General features: G+C 35.3%; 1 protein-coding gene across 2 annotated transcripts in view; it reads left to right on the top strand.

The window, feature by feature from the left end:
• HGF (hepatocyte growth factor) overlaps positions 1 to 12,682 on the top strand; it is a 71,786-nt gene extending 59,104 nt beyond the window's left edge. For both annotated transcript variants that reach the window (XM_059712157.1, XM_059712156.1), the window contains exons 13-18: positions 987 to 1,083; positions 4,134 to 4,208; positions 5,283 to 5,429; positions 5,768 to 5,874; positions 5,998 to 6,143; positions 9,488 to 12,682. In XM_059712157.1, coding sequence (XP_059568140.1) covers positions 987 to 1,083; positions 4,134 to 4,208; positions 5,283 to 5,429; positions 5,768 to 5,874; positions 5,998 to 6,143; positions 9,488 to 9,664 — 749 coding nt within the window. In that variant the 3' untranslated portion in view covers positions 9,665 to 12,682. The remainder of the gene's footprint in view (positions 1 to 986; positions 1,084 to 4,133; positions 4,209 to 5,282; positions 5,430 to 5,767; positions 5,875 to 5,997; positions 6,144 to 9,487) is intronic.
• Positions 12,683 to 20,587: the final 7,905 nt, after the last annotated feature.

The raw sequence follows: 20,587 nt of genomic DNA, 5'->3' as shown, positions 1-20,587 counted from the left end.
GAGGTTCCGTCAATCCTCCATTTAAGAAAATCTGTTGAGAGCCACTAGTTTTTAATTTTTGCATATTTTGGGGGCTAAAGGAAATCATTCAAGTGTTTTGATTTAAGAGGCCACTTGCTTTGTTCCAGGCTGAAGAAGCTAGTAGAGGTCATTTTTAGACTAGTTGATAGGATAAGGCAAGGGACAAAGAGGAGGGTCAGGAAAAAGTTTAATTCAGAGAATTCTGTATTGTCATTTGGATATAATGATTTGAACATAGTAATTATGTCATTTGGATATAATATCAATACTTCAAATATTGATAACCTAATTTAAAATTGCTCTGCATTCTCACTTTACTATTTCAGAAATAATAAACCCAATATAGTTTTGGTTTGTTTGTTTCATTCAGGCTTTTGATTTGCATTGGCATTTAGAAACTACCACCATAAATGACATAGTTAAATTTTATGTTGAGGTTGGTGGGGAAAATACAATCACTAAGAGACATGGAGAACTGTTCTTACTTAGTGCTGGGTGAGGAAAGCCACTGTCATGCTCATGGCCATGCTGTTGACCTTGAGTTGATTAGTTTTTCTGTGTTATTCATCTAAGATGAGGATCGCAAACATGTGGGGCCTGATTTGGCACTGTAGCCACAATGCATGTTCACCCTCAAATGTTCTTCTGACAGAATTATAGTAGTTACGTTTGCCTAGGTACCTTTGCTGAGAGGCACAGTATTAAAAAATGTTTTGTTAAAATGTTAAGGGGAGTGGGGTGAGGGTGCCTGGATAAAGAAAGTGAAGGAAACAGCTAAAGAATATATGTGCATACCCCATGGACATGGACAATCATTTGTAAGGGCCAAGGAAGGTGGAGGCAGGGGAGAGTGGAGGTGGGCAATGCGGGGAGGAGGACTCCTGTAATAATGTCAACATTAATTTTTAATTAAAAATGTATGTATATAAATTATGTATATAAGTTATGTTTGGTTCTCTTTTTAGATCCTGTCATATCTTGCGCCAAAACAAAACAATTACGAGTTGTAAATGGAATTCCAACACGAACAAATGTAGGATGGATGGTTAGTTTGAAATACAGGTAATTAATAATGACACATTATTTGCAGAAGGTGTATTCCCAGCAGTATGGCCATATGTGGTCATGCAGATTGCGCCCTCCCCATGGGCACTCCTATGAGGGGGGCTCCAGAGAGGATCGATGACATTCTGCTTGCCAAACAGCCCTATCTTTTGCAATTTGTTCCTCTTCAGATAGTACCTTTTTATTTATTTTTTATTAAATTGATTGGGGTGACATTGGTCAACATGAACATATAGATTTCAAGTGTGGGTTTCTATGTTATAAGATCTGTATATTGCACCATGTGCCCACCCCCCAAAGTCAAATCTTCTCCTGTCACCATTATATTAGGAACCCCTTCTGCCCCCACCCCCTTTCTGCCCCAACCCACTACTCTTTGTGTTCACCAGTTTCAGTTTCATATCCCACTTATGAGTGAAAGTATATGGTCCCTAGGTTTTTCTGACTGACTTATTTCACTTAGCATAATGTTCTCAAATGGCGCTATTTCATCCTTTCTTATAGCTGAGTAGTATTCCATCATTTATATGTACAGTACCCTTTTAAATGTTCACAGAAGTCCCATATGTGTTGGTATTGTCCTAATTACAAGTGGCACTTCAATTCTGATTAAGCAAAACATACAGTACTTATACCTTGATATCACCAGACTAGTTATAATGCATATGCTATTAATTTCCCACTCCAGGATATTGTGACTTTATTTTCTAACATGCCTATTCATAATTATATCAGAAATTTTATATTTCTTTTAAAATTTTGAATTTTCTTTGTCATACTAATGAGAATGGCACTAATTTTAAATTCTAGAATATTTTGCCATTGAGAAAAATATTAATAAACAATAGTGATGGCCCTAGCTGGTTTAGCTCAGTGGATAGAGTGTCGGCCTACAGACGGAAGGGTCCCAGGTTTGATTCTGGTCAAGTGCACATGCCCAGGTTGTGAGCTCAGTCCCCAGGGGGGGTCATGCAGAGGCAGCCAATCAATGATTCTTTCTCATCATTGATGTTTCTACCTCACCCTTTCCCTTCCTCTTTGAAATAAATAAAAATAAAGGGGTGAGAACAAAGCATAAATATTAAAAACAAAACAATAGTGAGGTTGAGTATTCCTGCTATTGTAATATTTAGTGTAGATAAAAAATTATTGGCATGTCTATTTCCCAATGCTTTAAAGAATGAATGGTATGTTCTATGTGAAACAAACTATGCAAAATATACTGTTATAAAAAAATTAAGGTTAGTAATTCTGTTGTAAGAGTTTTACATTGAAAATGAGAGTTAACTCAAAATATGATCTTAAAACTTTCTATATACTACATGCATTATACCATATGGTAATCAAAATGTTAAAATATTTTTGTCAATACCCATCTTTACTAGAACCTCATCACAACGAACCTGAATTCTAACCACATTTTCTATTGTTTTTAAGACACCTTACATTTCCCCTCTAAGCGTTTGTGCTGTTCTTCCCACTACAGTTGTAGCTTTCTTCCTCCATATTTTGTGCTTGGAAAATCCTTCTCATTCTTCAAATGCCAACTCAAATATAACTTGTTTTGGGAAACCCTCTCTGTTCCTTGAACTATAGCCTCCTAGGGTAGAGAAAGAAAGTACATATGTTACTACAATGAAGTCACAGTGATATTAAAGTAGAAAAGAGACACTTGAAACCGAAGTTCTTTTATAAATAAGACAATTCTTAGCAAACAGAATCCTTTGATATATACCAGGTAGAAGATGGTCTAAAGTTCTCTTCTAGTATGTCTTTCTTTTGAGGAATAAATGACCAACTTTTATAAATATGTATGATGATAATTGTAGGGTAGCTGTCCTAGGTGTGTAGTACTGAAATAGAGTTTTGAAACTCATCAGAATTTTAAAGCTAATTGTACAAGATGAAGATTTAATGAAGGCTGAAAAATTTAGGGGGGAGTGTTTCATTCTATTTATTATAGAAAATGTTTCAAAAATCCACATCTCTAAATTAATTAGTTATTCTTTGCAAATCTCATAACTCCATAAAAAAGAGGTATGTACATATGAATTTATTATTACCAATACAGTATATAAGGATACTCCTTTGGAAGTTTCTGAGGAGAAGTAGATAAAATTGTTTTTCATTAGATCAGAGTACTATAAACTTAAATCCAAGTTCTCTAGTAACAACAGCTGTTTAGCTATTCTTCCAAAACACATACTGAGAGGAACAGAAATTAAAAGTCGATATATACTCTTATCCTCCTGTGTGGTATAGGCCATAAATAACCATGGTCTTAATCTGGGAATCTTTTGCTATTATTCTCTCAAGCACTGAACATCTGTACAGTTTGGAAATGTAAATTGTGAAAAGTTCTACTTTTTTTATTTCTCTGCCAAAAAAACAATGGATTTACAGATTTTGGATATCACCAAATAAATGTACTAGTGTTTATTATTCTCCACAAATACCTTAAAATTTTTCCAGATCATGTCTTGCAAACTTGTTTTAATGATATGTTGCTGGTCTTAAGCTGAACAAACAAATGTATTCAAACTCAGTTGTATTTTAAGTTAACATCTCAGAGCTAAATAATGGTAATGAATGAAGGAAATAGTGTCCAAATTTTATATATTGCTGCCACCACATGTCTTTTAGAGTGTAAATACAAACTTAAATTTGCATTTTTCATAATTAAACACTGAATAGGCCTATGTTGTTTTCATGGTTCATATTTTTGTTCATTCTAATTATCCTATATGTGTAGCACATACTTTCTCTCACAAGGAATAAATCTTGGTGTGTAGTGGCAGGGTTCCACATACAAAAATAAAGTTGATTTCATAAAATTGTAATCACGTTATAAAAAAATGCTAATGCTACAGTCACCAAACATCATCTTTCTGATAAAAGGATTACTCATTTTATTCTAGTTGGGTTAATTTCTACATTTTCCTCTCAAATGCATTTATTTTTAACAAACATAGACATAGATTTCACATTAATTGGCAGCCAACCTTCCTGCACAGATGTTACTTGTTTCTCTTTCCTCTTTCTTGTAGAAATAAACATATCTGTGGAGGATCATTGATAAAGGAAAGTTGGATTCTTACCGCAAGGCAGTGTTTCCCTTCTCGGTAAAGTGTTTCTGAAACCAATTATTTGTTTTGAGCATTTAAAAATATGCATGGCTTCCACTTAGCTTTAGACTTAGTATGTATATTTATTTAACAGAGATTAACCAGCATGGGGTGAAGACACTAATTTTTTTTTTTTTTAAGATTTAGCTAACAAAATTTTCTTTGACTTAATTATACTTACTTACTGGGTGCTGCTTCTATTCACCTTTTCCCACAATTGGCATTACTCTAATTTGAGGGGAAAGTTGCTAGAATTATGCAAATAATTTAATTACAACCTCTTGCACTCTATATTTCTAGATACAAATTTTTTCTGCTTTTGTTTCTTTTTATTATTGAATTTATTGGGGTGGCATTAGTGAATTATCAAAAACTTTCAATCCTCATTTCTGCTTTCTTATGTAGAGACTGCCTCCAGATCATCCTGGGAATAATTTCCAAGGAAACAGTCCAGCAGTGGTTCTCAACCTTCTAGTCCTTTAAATACAGTTCCTCATGTTGTGACCCAACCATAAAATTATTGTCGTTGCTACTTCATAACTGTAATGTTGCTACTGTTATGAATCGTCATGTAAATATCTGATATGCAGGATGGTCTTAGGCGACCCTGTAAAAGGGTCGTTCGACCGCCAAAGGGGTCGCGACCCACAGGTTGAGAACCGCTGTAAGAAAAAGCTGGGAGGCAGCATTTGTAAGCTAACTTCCTGATTCTCAGTAGGTCACTCCGATTTTGTTAGTATAAATCACCAACCCCCATTAAGAAACCAAACACACACACAGCTGAAGTGAAAGGAAACTTTGTAGTAAAATTGCCTGAAAATTTTTTCTCTCTAGCAAAACATAATCAAAAATTTTTGGAACAGCCATTTAGATTTTCATCAGTTTATAAGCTATCCCTTATATGTACTTTTAGCCATCAGAACTTTGCATAATAAATATGTTGCTCTTTATTATACTTTGAATGGATTTTAAATTTAGGTGATTTTTCTGTACTTGTAAGGTAAAATAATATATATGAATAATCTTTACACAATTTAAAATTATATTTTACGTTTTTTGTTTTTTACTTAGAAACAAAGACTTGAAAGACTATGAGGTTTGGCTTGGGATTCATGATGTCCATGGAAGAGGAGATGAGAAACGCAAACAGGTTCTCAATGTTTCCCAGGTGGTATACGGGCCGGAAGGATCAGATCTGGTATTACTGAAGCTCGCCAGGTTAGTTCCCATAGGAGGTTTTGTATTTTTAACCTAGATTGAAATTGTTAAAGCTCTTTGCACTATGTGGCTATTCTTCTGCTCTCATGTAGATTTGTTATAGAAACATAAGTCATGTGTAAGATATGAATGTATATGTGTGCATAACTAATTTACCTACCATCTACTATAGATTTCTAAATTACATATTAAACATTCCCTTTTTCTGTTTTCTTTTTTAAGAAACATGACTTTTTATTCTCTCTAAACATCATATTAAATATTAACACTACATTTCAATCTGTTAATTTTGTACTGAATCCAATCGAGAATACTACCATTATATTTTGTCTTTTCAGACCTGCTGTCCTGGATAATTTTGTTAGTACAATTGATTTACCCAATTATGGATGCATAATTCCTGAAAAAACCACTTGCAGTGTTTACGGCTGGGGCTACACTGGATGTAAGTTATTTTTCATAAGATAAGGCAATACCATATTTATTTTATTAAAAATTGTTTTTGTTTCTTATTTTTTCTCACTGGACCCTGTGCTCATTAATTGTAAATTTTTTTGCACCACTCTAGTGATCAACTCTGATGGTCTATTACGAGTAGCACATCTCTTTATTATGGGGAATGAGAAATGCAGCCAATATCATCAAGGGAAGGTGACTCTGAATGAATCTGAAATATGTGCTGGAGCTGAAAATATTGCAGCGGGACCATGCGAGGTAAAAAGGGAGCTTTTCAAATAAGACATAAGTGATTAGTAGCATAGTTTTGCATGTTTATTTTGTCTATATTTTTCAAACGAAAATCGTTATACACCAACATGTTCCCAGAGAGAGGAATTGGGAAAGATAACCCTGTATTATCTTTGTACTTTTTTTAAAAAAACTAAACAGTGATAAAATCCATGTTTCATTAGCAGTAAACTATGATGGCATTTGTCTCTAAAAACAACACAAAAAACCCCAAAACACAAACAAAAAGCCCCAATAAACTAATAGAGCCAGAACTCTAAAAGAAGCTGTATAAATGAGAAGTATCCAATAGGATTTGGATATAATAGCTTTACTTGTTCTAATGTTTTTCTAAATTTATCTAATCTTCCCAAATTCTCCCTAAGTGGACTATATTGATATTTTTATTAAGAAATATCTATCTAACTCAACCAGTGTGGCTCAGTGGTTGAGAGTCCACCTATGAACCAGGAGGTCAGGGCACATGCCCAGGTTGCGGATTCAATCCCTAGTAGCTAGGGTCTTGCAGGAGGCAGCTGATCAATGATTCTCATCATCGATGTTTCTGTCTTTCTCTCCCTGTCCCTCTCTAAAATCAATAAAAAATATATATTTTTTAAAAGAAATACATGTCTAGTTTTTAACTTTTAAATGTGTTTTTCATTAAGTCAGTGTGTGTGTGTGTGTGTGTGTGTGTGTGTGTGTGTGTGTGTGTTAACAAATTCTATTTTAAAAACCAAAAGGTCAAAGTCTATGACTGTAAGAGCTTGGACATTATAATTTGTTAGGCAACTGTTCTTTCAACTTGGCAGTATTCCTATCCCTGTTTTACATAGACAAGCTGTTAAACTGTTACTTTAGATGTATTTTTGAATGTAACAACACACTCCTTAAGCCTGGGAGCTGTGGAATTGTAGAATATTATGTGTAGCAAAGCATAGATTGAATTCAGTATTAGTGAAATGTCTTTTGACTTGTAGGAAATGGCCTAAGTATGGAGCATTAATATTTATAGAAATGCATGTGTTAAATATATTGCTCTGAGATTTATTCCTGAAAAGAAAGCATTTACTTAGTTAAGAATATTTTAGAACTGCTTAAGATGATATGGCTAGAAACAGATTATATATTTATAACCACTTTTAAATTCCCTGTTTTTCCAGTAAGTCAGTATTACTGTGTTCATTATAACTAATGAAAATAACAAGGAGAAAGGAATGCTCCCTCCCTACCTCTTTTCCTCCCTCCCTCCTTCCCTCCCTCCCTCCCTCCCTCCCTCCCTCCCTCCCTCCCTCCCTCCCTCCTTTCTCCCTTCCTTCCTTCCTTCCTTCCTTCCTTCCTTCCTTCCTTCCTTCCTTCCTTCCTTCCTTCCCCACTAAGATCCCTGTGAGCATGAAGTTTGAGCTAGACCCAATCTTTGCTATCATTTAAGATGCTATGCACTTATCCCAGCCCTACTGCCATTACTAAAAATGCTTTGGCAACTGCTCTTCAGGAATAGCCTATAATCCGGTTTATCATCTATACATTCTTAGATCCCTAACTTTAGCATTGGAGTTTTCATCACATTATCACATACCTGTTATTTTTATTATATGGACAAGATTTGACTTCAGGTTGATTCTACCACTTCTCAAGAATGGATTTATCCTCTAGAATATATATTTCTTTTTTTTAAAAAAAACACAGGGCAATAAATCACTGAAACCACTTAAAAATAAATCTCCCAAATGTTTGTAGCATCACATTCAGTAAAAGGTACCCAATGTAAATTGCTTTGAAGATAAAGCAGTTTACTGGTGATTTTATTTTAAAATCAAATTTATTAACTCATGTGGCATGATTTATATGAAGTCTCGTAGAATGAACTATTTTTTTTCACTGTTTTATATTCTACTTCACCCTTACTTTGATTTTTTCCATCATAGAATGTTGATAGCTCTCTTCTTTCCACCTGTATCACAGAACTAAATTTCGCAGTAGTTTATTTCTATCTCATCACTTCGCTGTTGTGGGAGAATTAAGATAGTGTCAAACACTCTTCTTCATACCAGGTTGCTGAAAGTCATTATCACAATTGTAAGAGGCTACATAGTTCATGAAAGTGATGAAGCACATTTATAATGATTATATACAGCAATAGTGTAAATATAGGGTGGGAGCAAAAGCAGGTTTACAGTTATGAGTATGTGAAATACAGTGTTTATTCTTGTATTCTTATATATTCATTATTGTATTATTTTCCATACAAACAGCTGTAAGCCTACTTTGCCCCATCCCATATATGTGAATATAAAAATATACAAAAAAATCAATCTATTCATCTATCTATCACATATCTATATCTGATGATATAACAGGGTTACCATACAAAAAATGCCATAAAATCACAGGCTGCCTTCCTCAAGGAGGGGTATAAAATGTAAGCATAACTATGTATAACTACTAATGCCAATAGTAAGTGCAAAAACATTCCTTCTTTAAGCCTGGAAAAGCAATATCTAAATAGTAAATAAAATTATTTTTATCAATTATATGTTTTTGTTTCACTTGTTAAGATCATTTTAGAGACAGGATTGGAGGAAGGAAAAAAAGCTTTACAAATAAGAGGAAATTTAATGTAGTTTAATCATTAAACATGTATAATTACAGGTTTTTTTGGTACTTGCATTTATCTACATTTTCCAAATTTTCTGTATTGAACGTATTTTAAACAGCAGAAGAAAGTAAAAATAAATATAAAAATGTACCTTCTTAAATAGCTACCAGTGGCTATGTGTTAGTATGCATTCAAAAGAGGCAAAAATCCACTTTCAAAGAGGAAAATATGTCATTCTCAAATGAATACTACACATTATAGAACACTTTGAACTTTTGTACTTATCTCAGTCTTAGTTAATTCAATAGAAAGATAATTAATGGTTTAGTACATAATTTTTTTAATATATATATATATATATATTTTTTTTAAATATATTTGTATTCTTTTTTCACAGAGAGGAAGGGAAAGGAATAGAGAGTTAGAAACATTGATGAGAGAGAAACATCGATCAGCTGCCTCCTGCATACCCCCTACTGGGGATGTGCCCACAACCAAGGTACATGTCCTTGACTGGAATTGAACCTGGGACCTTTCAGTCCACAGGCCGATGTTCTATTCACTGAGCCAAACCGGTTAGGGCTAGTACATAAATTTTATTTAAATTAAAGTTATTCTCTTTTTTGTATATATGTACCTTTGAGATACAAATCTATATAGAAAATGTTAATGAATCATTCAATTTTATTTCTAAAATAATTATTTGTTGCTATGTCACATGTCTTCTTCCTAGGGGGATTATGGTGGCCCGCTTGTTTGTGAACAACATAAGATGAGAATGGTTCTTGGGGTTATTGTTCCTGGTCGTGGATGTGCCATTGCAAATCGCCCTGGCATCTTTGTCCGAGTAGCATATTATGCAAAATGGATACATAAAGTTATATTAACGTATAAGGTACCGCAGTCATAGCTGATGTAACTGTGCCTGAAATTTCCATCAATACAACTCTCTTTTACATGAGGATTCAGAGAACATGGAATTAAAATGTCACTTAAAACAATCCTAAGACACTTGAGTGTCATGTTTGTTAGATACTCATTAATATTTATGGGTGTTTCCTGTTGTTTTGTTTGTGAATGTTATTTTGTAAATGTTGAAGTGAATTAAGGTACATGTGAGTGCAGTAACATATCTCCTGAAGATACTTGAATGGATTAAAAAATGCAAAGGTATAATTGCTGGATGATAAAAGACTTAATGGGAAAATCAATTAATCTCTCTACACTGCTTTCCAAGATTAGTTTCTTAAGAATGAATGCACCATAAGTTAAACATTATTTTAACCTCACAAAAATAATTTATACCTTGCTTTTTAAAATTGTAACTCAGTATTAAATTATATTACCTTTCATATGCCATACATTATATTTCATTTGTTTCTCCTTACTATGTATCCTGTAATATTAGTATACATATGTTTTATAAGAACTTGTACCCATATACACAAGCCTGGGTACAGAGGTGCATGCACTAGAGTTCAAATTGTGGTGTATCTAATGTAACCCTTAAGTATTCTGAAAGAGTACTTATAGTTTTTCCTTAAGAAAAAACAAACAAATGTAAAGACCAGTAGAAATATTAAGGAAAGGTGCAAAATAGAAATGACAAGCTCATCCTGATATATAATCTGCAGATGACCTCTAGGGTTGGCATTGAAGGTGTGTCCATGACCCACAATGTTAAATAACACCTAACCTAGGTAGCTACATGTATTTATCATCCTAGTTATTTTATGTAGTTTCTAATTCTTAAAGGGAAGAGGGTGATATGCGTATTAGGGTCATTTCTTCCAAATTTAGGGCCACATTTTTATGTAAGATATTTTTAGATTTATTTTCCTATAGTATTTTTTAAAATCTTAGATGAATATGCAATTGAAGTTTAAAAGTATTTTGGTATTTAAAATGTATTTCAGTAAGGTAACTCTAAGACTTGCTGTGATTGGCTTCTAACTCATCCTCTTTAATTTTTAAAAAGTATTTCAGGGGAAAATTTTCATGCCTTCAAAGATTTGCAAATAGCCCCTTTTCAAATTATTCATTAAAGTATATATTGAAGAAAAAAATTGAAATACTTTTTTTCAACCTGGAGGTCTTTTAGCCTAATAAAACTTTACTCAAGTAAAGTAAAAACGTAAAATAAAAGGAAAGAAAATGACTTGTCCAAACTCTCTGTATTCAATTTTTTAAAAGATTGAATCTGATAAATGAGCTATTTTATCAAGATATCTTTCTTTGATCTTAACTTCATTTTACATAGATCTTTCCTAACACCACGGGAAATAGTCATTCAAATTTTGTATTCTGTATGATAATAAGTAAATTATCATATTACTGTATTTGTTGTGATTAGCTGAATATCATATATTGTCGAGAAGTGAGATAAAGAGTAATAGGATAGGTTCTAAATTTTTACAAAATCTTCCTTACAGATCTTTAAAAGTAATGATTTGAATGATTCAAATCCAGCATTCCCACTTCTCCAACTAGCTTCTCTTGAATGATCTTTATTAAGGCCAAGGATTTTATTGAAGAGTAAAAACAGCATCACCAATAAGCCATCAGACATGTTGTACAAAACAGTTCTCCCTTTGGGAAGTTTTCTTTGTAATAGAGGGAAAAGGGAGGAATTGACAATAAAAGCAAGATGAACAAAATCTGTTATTTTAGGTGGCAGGACAGGGTACAATCATATATTTTTATCTGGTGAAGGATACTATTACCTGGGCATTCTTTTCTTAATAAACTACAAATCATGAAAAATCCAATTTATCCCAAAATCCATTTCATTTTGAGTCATGGATCAAACTATCTTTCAAATTTGAAGTTTTCATTGCTATTTTTGTTTTGGCTGCTTGAATAATGGTCATATGTTGTTATAATTATGGACATTTTCTGATGTCTACCAGGAATAGTAATGTAAAATTAAAATATGTGTCATAATGCCTCTGCTGTGCAGAAGGGATGATAATCCTTTTGTATACTTCTTTAATTTTATTGTAAAATATGTATGACTTTTACCTATGTGCTGTGGGCAGGTCCTCAGTAAAATGGTTTCTATTGAACCAATCTCTAGTATCAACAGGCTCTTGCTTACTATCTAAGTGTTTCAAACTGTGGGAAATATGAGACACTGGAAAGCAAGAAAAATAACAATAATGGTATGTGATAGCAAAATTATATTTCACTTATTCCTGTGAATATTTCTTGTTGGTACCAATGGTACTGTACAAAGTGAATGTTATAGCCACAGCATTCTCTTGAAGAAAAAAAACACTGTCAAGAAGTTAAAAATTGCTGTCGGGCATTTTCTTGTTGTTTCAAAACATATGTTTTTAAAGAAATACTGGTTTTGCAATGTAGGGATCATGGTGTAAATAATTTTAATAAACTCTACTACTAAAAAACATTAAAGTGATGATTTACTAAGGTTCAAAAATTGACTGCTTTCAAATAATTATACCTCATGTTTATAGACAAACATTTGAAAAACAAAAATAATTTGAATAAAAAGACATAGTGTGAACAAATTACTTTTCAAAATAAAGTCCAAAAATAGGTTATCTTTTAAAGTTAAATTAAGTTCTGAACTAAGAATTTACTAATACAAAAAAAGAAAACATTAAAACTTTCTGGACCTTATAAATCTTGACAGTGTAATTTTAAGTAGATAACTTCCATTTGCACAAAAAGTTTCTGTCTTTACGAAACTGAAAATGGAATACTGTGGTGTTATGACTGTGTTGTGTGTGTAAATAGGAAACTGATAAGCTGCCTATTCAGTGGTATAGCAGGATGCTTACCCAAAAAGGGAACACTGTGGTTATGACTTGTATATGAAGTGTCTGTAGTTAATAAAGTTGTTATTTTTATAACCATGATTATATTAATATTATTCTTAATGATAATAAAATATTTTACCTAAATGTTTCAATTCTCTTATTATAATGATATATGTGAACATATTTGAATCTGCTCTAGTGCTTAATGCAATAAATGACAATCATTTTATTGACAGAAATAACATGCAAACAAAAGGGCACACCTGTAATAATTTCAATAATAAAGATAAATTTTTTAAAAAAGAAATGTCATATAACCTGTTTATAGAACTAAGACAAAAGTTATTATTTCATTTCAACATATATCCATGGCAATAACAGCAGCCTTTAGTAAACCATTAATTTCTGTGCACTTCAATTTCTTCCACTGTGCAATAGTCATCCTTCATATTTCCTAGAATGGCTCTATGATATAATTTGCTAATATATATAAAATATTGTCATGAATGATCATCTTCATGTCCTTACTATATCACTCTCTATTACATGGATAATTATAGATGATTCAATTAACTAATTTGGAGTACATTTTAAAAATATGTATTAAAGTCAGAATAAATATGAACCAAATGGGTTAATTTGATTCAAATCGCAGCAAGATTGAAAGGACTAATTATCAATTGATCAAACCAAAAAGAGCCGTAACACCATTGATTATTTCAAGTTATGCTATTCTGCCTCTTCCCAAAAGGGTTGATCTATTTTTTCTGGTATAAATACCTATCTCATATTAATGCATCTGATTCTAGAGGTCACGATAAAATATCTGATCTTCTTTATGATTTTAATGCAAGCAGAATATATGCACTTACTAATTTCCGGTGTTAGTTTCTTTAAGAGATAGCACTGAACAGATTCTCAAGCAGTGTAAATATCCATAATCTGATAAATAAAACGGACAATATTTCTGTTAGCTTTTTAATATAAGTTATTTATTAACTCTTACAAACTGTAATGCTTTAATTAGTCACCATTTGTTAGTGTCCTAAACAGAATCACCTTGGTTTGCATTTTCTCAGTGTTTTAGTCCAGAATTTTTATCATTATTCTATCCATTATTTTCCTACACAAGACCCATCCTTAATCAATACGGTCAATAGAATTTTACCAAATTACAAGCCTTTCATGTAAAATTCAGAATAAAAGTCTTATTCTAGACAGTCTATTTTTCTTTTGCACCTTACATTTACAAATATCTTCATTGCATGTATTGTTTAGGAAAGCTGAAATTTAAAAGTAACTTCAAGATAAAAATAATATTGTAGTAAATTGAACAAACTTTACAGGCAAGAACATCTTGCCTAAAACACATCTAAGCAAAAGAGAAAATACTGAGCAAATGAAAAACACTTCTACTTTTATATATTTAAAAAGAAGTGTTAGATGATACATTATAAGTATATGTATGCTTTAAAAAGGTAAACAACAACATCAAACAAAACAAAACTATCAATCTAACTTTAACTCCAAACTAGCTTTGGACTCTCATCTCTCCCAAATACTCCTGAACACCCGTCACTTTATTTCATCATTGGGAACATTACTTCGCATTTAGGTGTCATGGCTGCATTCAACGGTCCCTGTGAACCTTAGGCTTTTCTTTAATTCTTCAAAACCTTCAACTGTCATGTAACTTCTTCTTGAATCCATCCTCAGCATCCTCATGTAGAAATCACCCCTTCCCCAGATTACAGCTGGGTTTGCTAAAGCTTCTTGGTCACTTGTTATAATAGTCTGCCTATAAGTACATGAGGTTCTTTTTTTTTTTTTTTTTACTTTGTATTTAGTGTGTAATTTACCTCCACCCCATTTAAACTCTTTGGAAACAACAGCAATGTCTTGCTATTAATATTTATATATTCTTTATTTTGCAGAGTGCTTCACACATAATGATAATCTATATATTTTATAATTATTCAATAATCTATCATCTTTTTGAAGGCTTATCAGTATAGCCCAGAGATTTATAAGATTTGTAGAAATTACACAACTCTCATTGAGGACTTAGAATTTTAGGATTTTGTATTTAATTGTATTATTTAGATTTGAAATAATAAATGGGACTATTTTTAAGTGGTTTATTATATTTCAAATACTAGAAGATACAGCTAGAAAAGAAAGCATTAACTCTAAAGATATAATACATATATTTTTAAATGTGCTTATCTACACTAATAAAAGACAAAGGTGCTAACTGACCGTACCTTTGCTAACCCAAGCCACGCCCACCAGCCAATCAGAGTGACTATATGCAAATTAACCCAACCAAGATGGCGGCCAGCAGCCTCGGAGCTGGAGCAAGCAGGAGGCTTGGTTGCACCGGCGATGGAGGGGGCCAAGCTTCCCGTCTGCTCTGGCCGGCTGTGGCCTCCACAAAAGGCAACAAAGTTTCAATTATAAAAGCTAAATAAATTCCAGATACCTGCTTCCAGCCAGTCTCCACTGGGAGCTTGGGTGGCTGGGGGCCATGGCCGCCTGAAAACAGCCATCAGCCCCTCACCCAGGATGGCCACACCCTCATGGGTTGAGGGTCCCTGCTGGGGGGCTTGGCTAGCCTGAAAATGGCCCTCAGCCCCTTACCCAGCTGGCCAGGCACCCCAGTGGGGACCCCCACCCTGAAGTGGCTGTGGCCAGCCTTCAAACAGCCATCAGCCCCTCACCCAGGCTGGCCACACCCTCATGGGATAAGGGTCCAGGCTGGCCAGGCACCCCAGCGGGGACCCCCACCCTGAAGGGGATGTAGCCAGTCTGAAAACAGCCCTCAACCCTTCACCCAGGCTGGCCAGGCACCCCAACAGGACCCCCACCCTGATCTGGGACACCCTTCAGGGCAAACCAGCTGGCCCCCACCCATGCACCAGGCCTCTATCTTATATAATAAAAGGGTGATGTGCAAATTGACCCTAACAGCAGAAAGACTGGGAATGACTGGTCACTATGACACACACTGACCACCAGGGGGCAGATGCTCAATGCAGGAGCTGCCTTCTGGTGGTCAGTGTGCTCCCACAGGGGGAGTTCTGTTCAGCCACAAGCCAGGCTGACGGCTGCCAGTACAGCGGTGGTGGTGGGAGCCTCTCCCACCTCCTCAGCAGCACTAAGGATGTCCAATTGCAGCTAGGCCTGCTCCCCGCTAGCAAGTGGACATCCCCCAAGGGCTCCAGGGCTACTAGAAGGATGTCTGACTGCCACCCTGACCCAATCCCCCAAGGAGCGGTCCTAAGCCATCAGGTGGTCATTCCCTGAGGGGTCCCAGACTGCGAGAGGGCACACGCCGGGCTGAGAGACCCTCCTGAGTGCACAAATTTTTGTGCACCGGGCCTCTAGTTAAAAATAAAAATGGAAAACTAGGTCCTAGTTTGTTAATAGATACAGGTGTTTACTTCACACAACCTAACATAGTTTTGTTTACATTGCTGAACATTTCCCATCTGAGTTTCTTGCATGAAGTGTCAATGTCAGAACACTGAGGGGAAAAGTCATATCAATTATTGCAAAAAGTTCTGAGTCAACAATAGTCCACTCACTACTTATGTGCAAATAAGCCATCTGCTGTGCATTGAGAAGTTTCACAATATTGTTACTCAATTAGCAAAAGGTTTTCATTTGATGACGTTTCTAAACTGAGAGAAGTCAACTTGGGTAACATATTGCAATAAAATGAAGTAGAGAAAAGGCAGATGGATTTTTATATTATTTTTTCCATGTGTTTTTAAAGCTTTACAAATATCTAGTTTTCAGACCACTGAGTTTTAGGTGGCTAAAATCCAAAAAAAAAAACCAAAACAACAGTGATAATTTAGAATATATGACTATACTCTGAAACAAAGACTTTATATCCTATAAAAAATAAATAATATAAGTGGAAGTTCGACATTATGTGATTATAAAAGTGACTATGGACCTTTAATGTACCGAAGACAAGGTGCACTTATGATTTAATATTTTTCATTGGTTGTTCCAAAAGCCATTATGAGAGAAAATTCTCAAGACCTTCTGGTTAGGAGTAAGAATTTGAAGAAAAAAAAAAAAGATTGATATTTGAGTTAGACAGTTTAGGTACCAGGCAGAACTTTATAATTCTGAAGGCCATGGAATATTTAAATGAATAAGAAAACACATCGAATCCCTTCCTATGGACATTTCTTAAGATAGGAAGTATTTCTTCAGTGACTTAGGGAAGCTTTACCCAAACAGTTTCTTGCAGAGCCATATGTAGGGCACTCAAAAGTTGTGCTGAGGAGAACAAAATGCCCAGGGCTTGCATAAATTTTAGAAATGCTGAGATGCTTTACATGGGTCGCTTTGTTGCAGAATTGTCAAGGGCCTTGGATATTCACGTGTATTTTGAAGCTCCATGAGGGAGCATGGTATGGCACATTCTCCAAATTCACTGTGCTCCGGAATCCCTTTAAAATTATGGAGACAATAATTGCCCCTGTAACATTAGAGTTCTGCTAAGTGCAGTCCAGGAAAACTTGATTTTCATATTTATTTTCTGAATGGGAGGCAATAGTAACTACATAGTTTTAGATTTTTACTGTCTTTTGTAACCTACAATATTTTTTCTTCTCTACAAAAAACTCCCAGCCATCTTTCCATTTGACGAATTTTCCCAGATCAATTTTCTTTTTCACATGATTTATTCCTTTATACTCAATTTGAGTAAAATTTGGACATTTAGGAGTTGAGGCATATTTTTCTTGACATATGTGTACCATCTGCTTGACATCTCATATCATGGGGAAAAAAGACAAGTAACGACTGTCAAGAAAAAAAATAGAAAAGAGGAAAGAAAAAACACACGAAAAATAGCACTGGAGGAAATTTGGGAAAGTTTTCTGGAGTTGTTTACATGTCACCAGAAGTAAAATCAACAAAAAAGATCTAAAGCATTATTTATTAGCCTCTTTCCTTTTTAGTCACAACCATTTGTACAGGGTGGGGCAAAGTAGTTTTATAGTTTTAATAAACTTGAATTTTTATTTATTTATTATTGTATTATTATTCAGACAAACAACTATAAAACCTACTTTTGTCCCACTCTATATTAAAAAATTAAAATTTCATGATTATAATAAAAGGAAAATGGTAGAAAATAAATATAGGATAATTTGGAGGATATTAGTAAATATTCACATTCTTACTCTAGATCAGTGATGGAGAACCTATGACACGTGTGTCAGAGGTGACATGCGAACTCATTTTTTGGTTGATTTTTCTTTGTTAAATGGCATTTAAATATATAAAACTAGAGGCCTGGTGCACAAAAATTTGTGCACTTGGGCAGGGGGGGGGAGGGTTCCTCAGCCTGGCCTGTGCCCTCTCGCAGTCTGGGACCACTCAAGGGATGACCACTTGCTGGCTTAGGCCTGCTCCCCGGGGGATTGGGCCTAAGATGGCAATCAGACATCCCTCTGGCAGCCCGGCAGCCCTCGGGGGATGTCTACTTGCCAGCAGGGAACAGACCTAAGCTGCAGTCGGACATCCTTAGCACTGCTGAGGAGGCAGGAGAGGCTCCCACCACAACCGCTGTACTGGCAGCCATTATCCTGGCTTGTGGCTGAGCAGAGCTCCCTATATGAGAGCACCCTGACCACCAGAGGGCAGCTCCTGCATTGAGAGTCTGCCCCCTGGTGGTCAGTGTGTGTCATAGTGACCAGTCATTCCCTTTTACTATATAGTATAGAGGCCAGGTGCATGGGTAGGGGCCGGCTGGTTTGCCCTGAAGGGTGTCCTGGATCAGGGTGAGGGTTCCGCTTGGGTGCCTGGCCAGCCTAGATGAGGGGCTGATGGCTGTTTGCAGCTGGTCGCACCCCCTTCAGGGTGGGAGTCTCCACTGGGGTGCCTGGCCAGTCTGGGTGAGGGGCTGAGGGCCATTTTCAGGCTGGCAGTCGACTAAAGCTCCCAACCTCTCCTTTTTTTCTTTTTCTTTTTATTCTGGGATTTATTTACCTTCTATAGCTGTCACTGGAGCTGAGAGCCGGCTCTAGCTCTGAGGCCTCCACTGCTGAAAGCAGGTATCTGGGGTTTGTTTAGCTTCTATAATTGCAACATTGTTGCTTAGAGTGCAGCTCAGAGCCCGGCTACACAGGCAGGAACCTTGGCTTCCTCCATCACTGGAGCAAGCAAGCCTCCTGTTCACTTCAGCTGCGTGGCTGCCGGCTGCCATCTTAGTTGGCAGTTAATTTGCATATCGCCCTGATTAGCCAATGGGAAGCATGTCAGAGGTATGGTTAATTACCATGTTTGTCTTTTATTAGATAGGATAAATACCAAAAATATAAGTCTTTGTTTTACTATGGTTGCAAATATCAAAAACTTTCTAGATGTGACACAGCACCAGAGTTAAGTTAGGGTTTTTCAAAATGCTGACACACCAAGCTCAAAAGGTTCGCCATCACTGCTCTAGATACTGGAAACACTAATTTGAACCCCTTAAAAATACCAAATTGTCCCTTTATGTAGCCTGGCCTTGTCATTTAAATAAATGAAGTCCTGTTATCACTGGGTGTTTTAGGAAATTATATCAATACTTCCTCTAAGTCAGTATTAAACTAATATTATCTGTTACTTCCCATCCTTTTTATCTAAGCCTACTATAGATGGAAGAGAGAGCTGTACTCAGTATTCCCTTCAAAATTAGGAACAATTCTGAATATAGGAGTTCTCCTTAGCCACGGGTTCATTTTCCACTGTTTCAGTTACCCATAGTCAAATGTGTCCTGAAAATATTAAAGAAAAAATTCCAGAAATAAACAACTTACCAGTTTTAAATTGCGTGCCATTCTGAGTAACATGGTGAAATCTTGCTCAATACTGCTCCGCCCCACCAGGATGTGAATCATCCCTTTGAGCAGCATATCCACTCGGTATATGCTTATCTACTCCTTAGTCACCAAGAGGCCATCCCAATGGTCAGATCGACTGCTATGGCATTGCAGTGCCTGTGCTCAAGTAACACTTATTTTACTTAACAACGACCCCAAACACAAAAGCAGCAATGCTAATCATTAAGATATGCCAAAGAGAAGCTGAAAAATGCTTCCTCTAAGTAGAAAAGTAAAATTTCTTGATTTAATAAGAAAAGAAAAAAATGTGTGCTGCAGATGCTAAGATCTATAGTAAGAATGAATTTTCTATCATTAAAATTGTGAAGAATGAAAAAGGAATTTGTGCTAGTTTTGTCGTCACACCTCAAACTGCATGTATGTATAGCCAAAAACATAGTAGGGTTCTATACTATTTGAGGTTTCAGACTCAGGGGTCTTTGAACAAATCTCTGGTTGGGGTGAGGGTGGGAGTGGTACTGTAGCTGGGAAGAAAGAAAAAAAGAAGGTTTAAGGTTTTCTTTATAAAAGTAAATATCCTCTATTATACAGTTTGCTAGTATTCCCCTAAATCCACTCTCCACTTCTTCATTTGTAACGGAATCCCCAATATTTAGCTGAACACATGGAGCCTAATATTTCATATATCCTTGTTACTAACCCTTTCAGCTACATTAGGCTAAGTTATGGCCAAGGACTCCTGGGAAGTGTTCTTAAAGGGAGAGTGCCTTTTCTTTCTCCCTTCCCCTTTCCTGGAACTCAGACTTGATAGAACCTTGAGAGTCATTTTGGACATAAAATTGAGCTGAGTGCTGAGACTAACATAGCAATAACACCGACAGAGTCTGAGTCCCCAATGATTTCCTGAATTTACCATGCCAACTCTGGACTTCTACTTCCAGATTGCTTTTATATGAAACAGATATAACGTTATTATTTTCAGTTTTTGTCAATTGTAGCTATATCTAATTATAACTGATAAACCCACACCTATGGGACTTTCTTTTATATTAATAAACAAAATATTTACTATCTGAATACTTAACTTTGCAAACTACAACAAAACCACAAAAATATAGATAGATTCTCTTAACATCTTATGATGATACTAGAGGCCCAGTGCACAAAATTCATGAACTGCGGGGTGGGGGAAATGTCCCT

The sequence above is a fragment of the Myotis daubentonii genome, chromosome 10, assembly GCF_963259705.1.
Source record: "Myotis daubentonii chromosome 10, mMyoDau2.1, whole genome shotgun sequence".
NCBI lineage: Eukaryota > Metazoa > Chordata > Mammalia > Chiroptera > Vespertilionidae > Myotis > Myotis daubentonii.
This window is presented reverse-complemented; position numbering and strand designations above follow the sequence as displayed.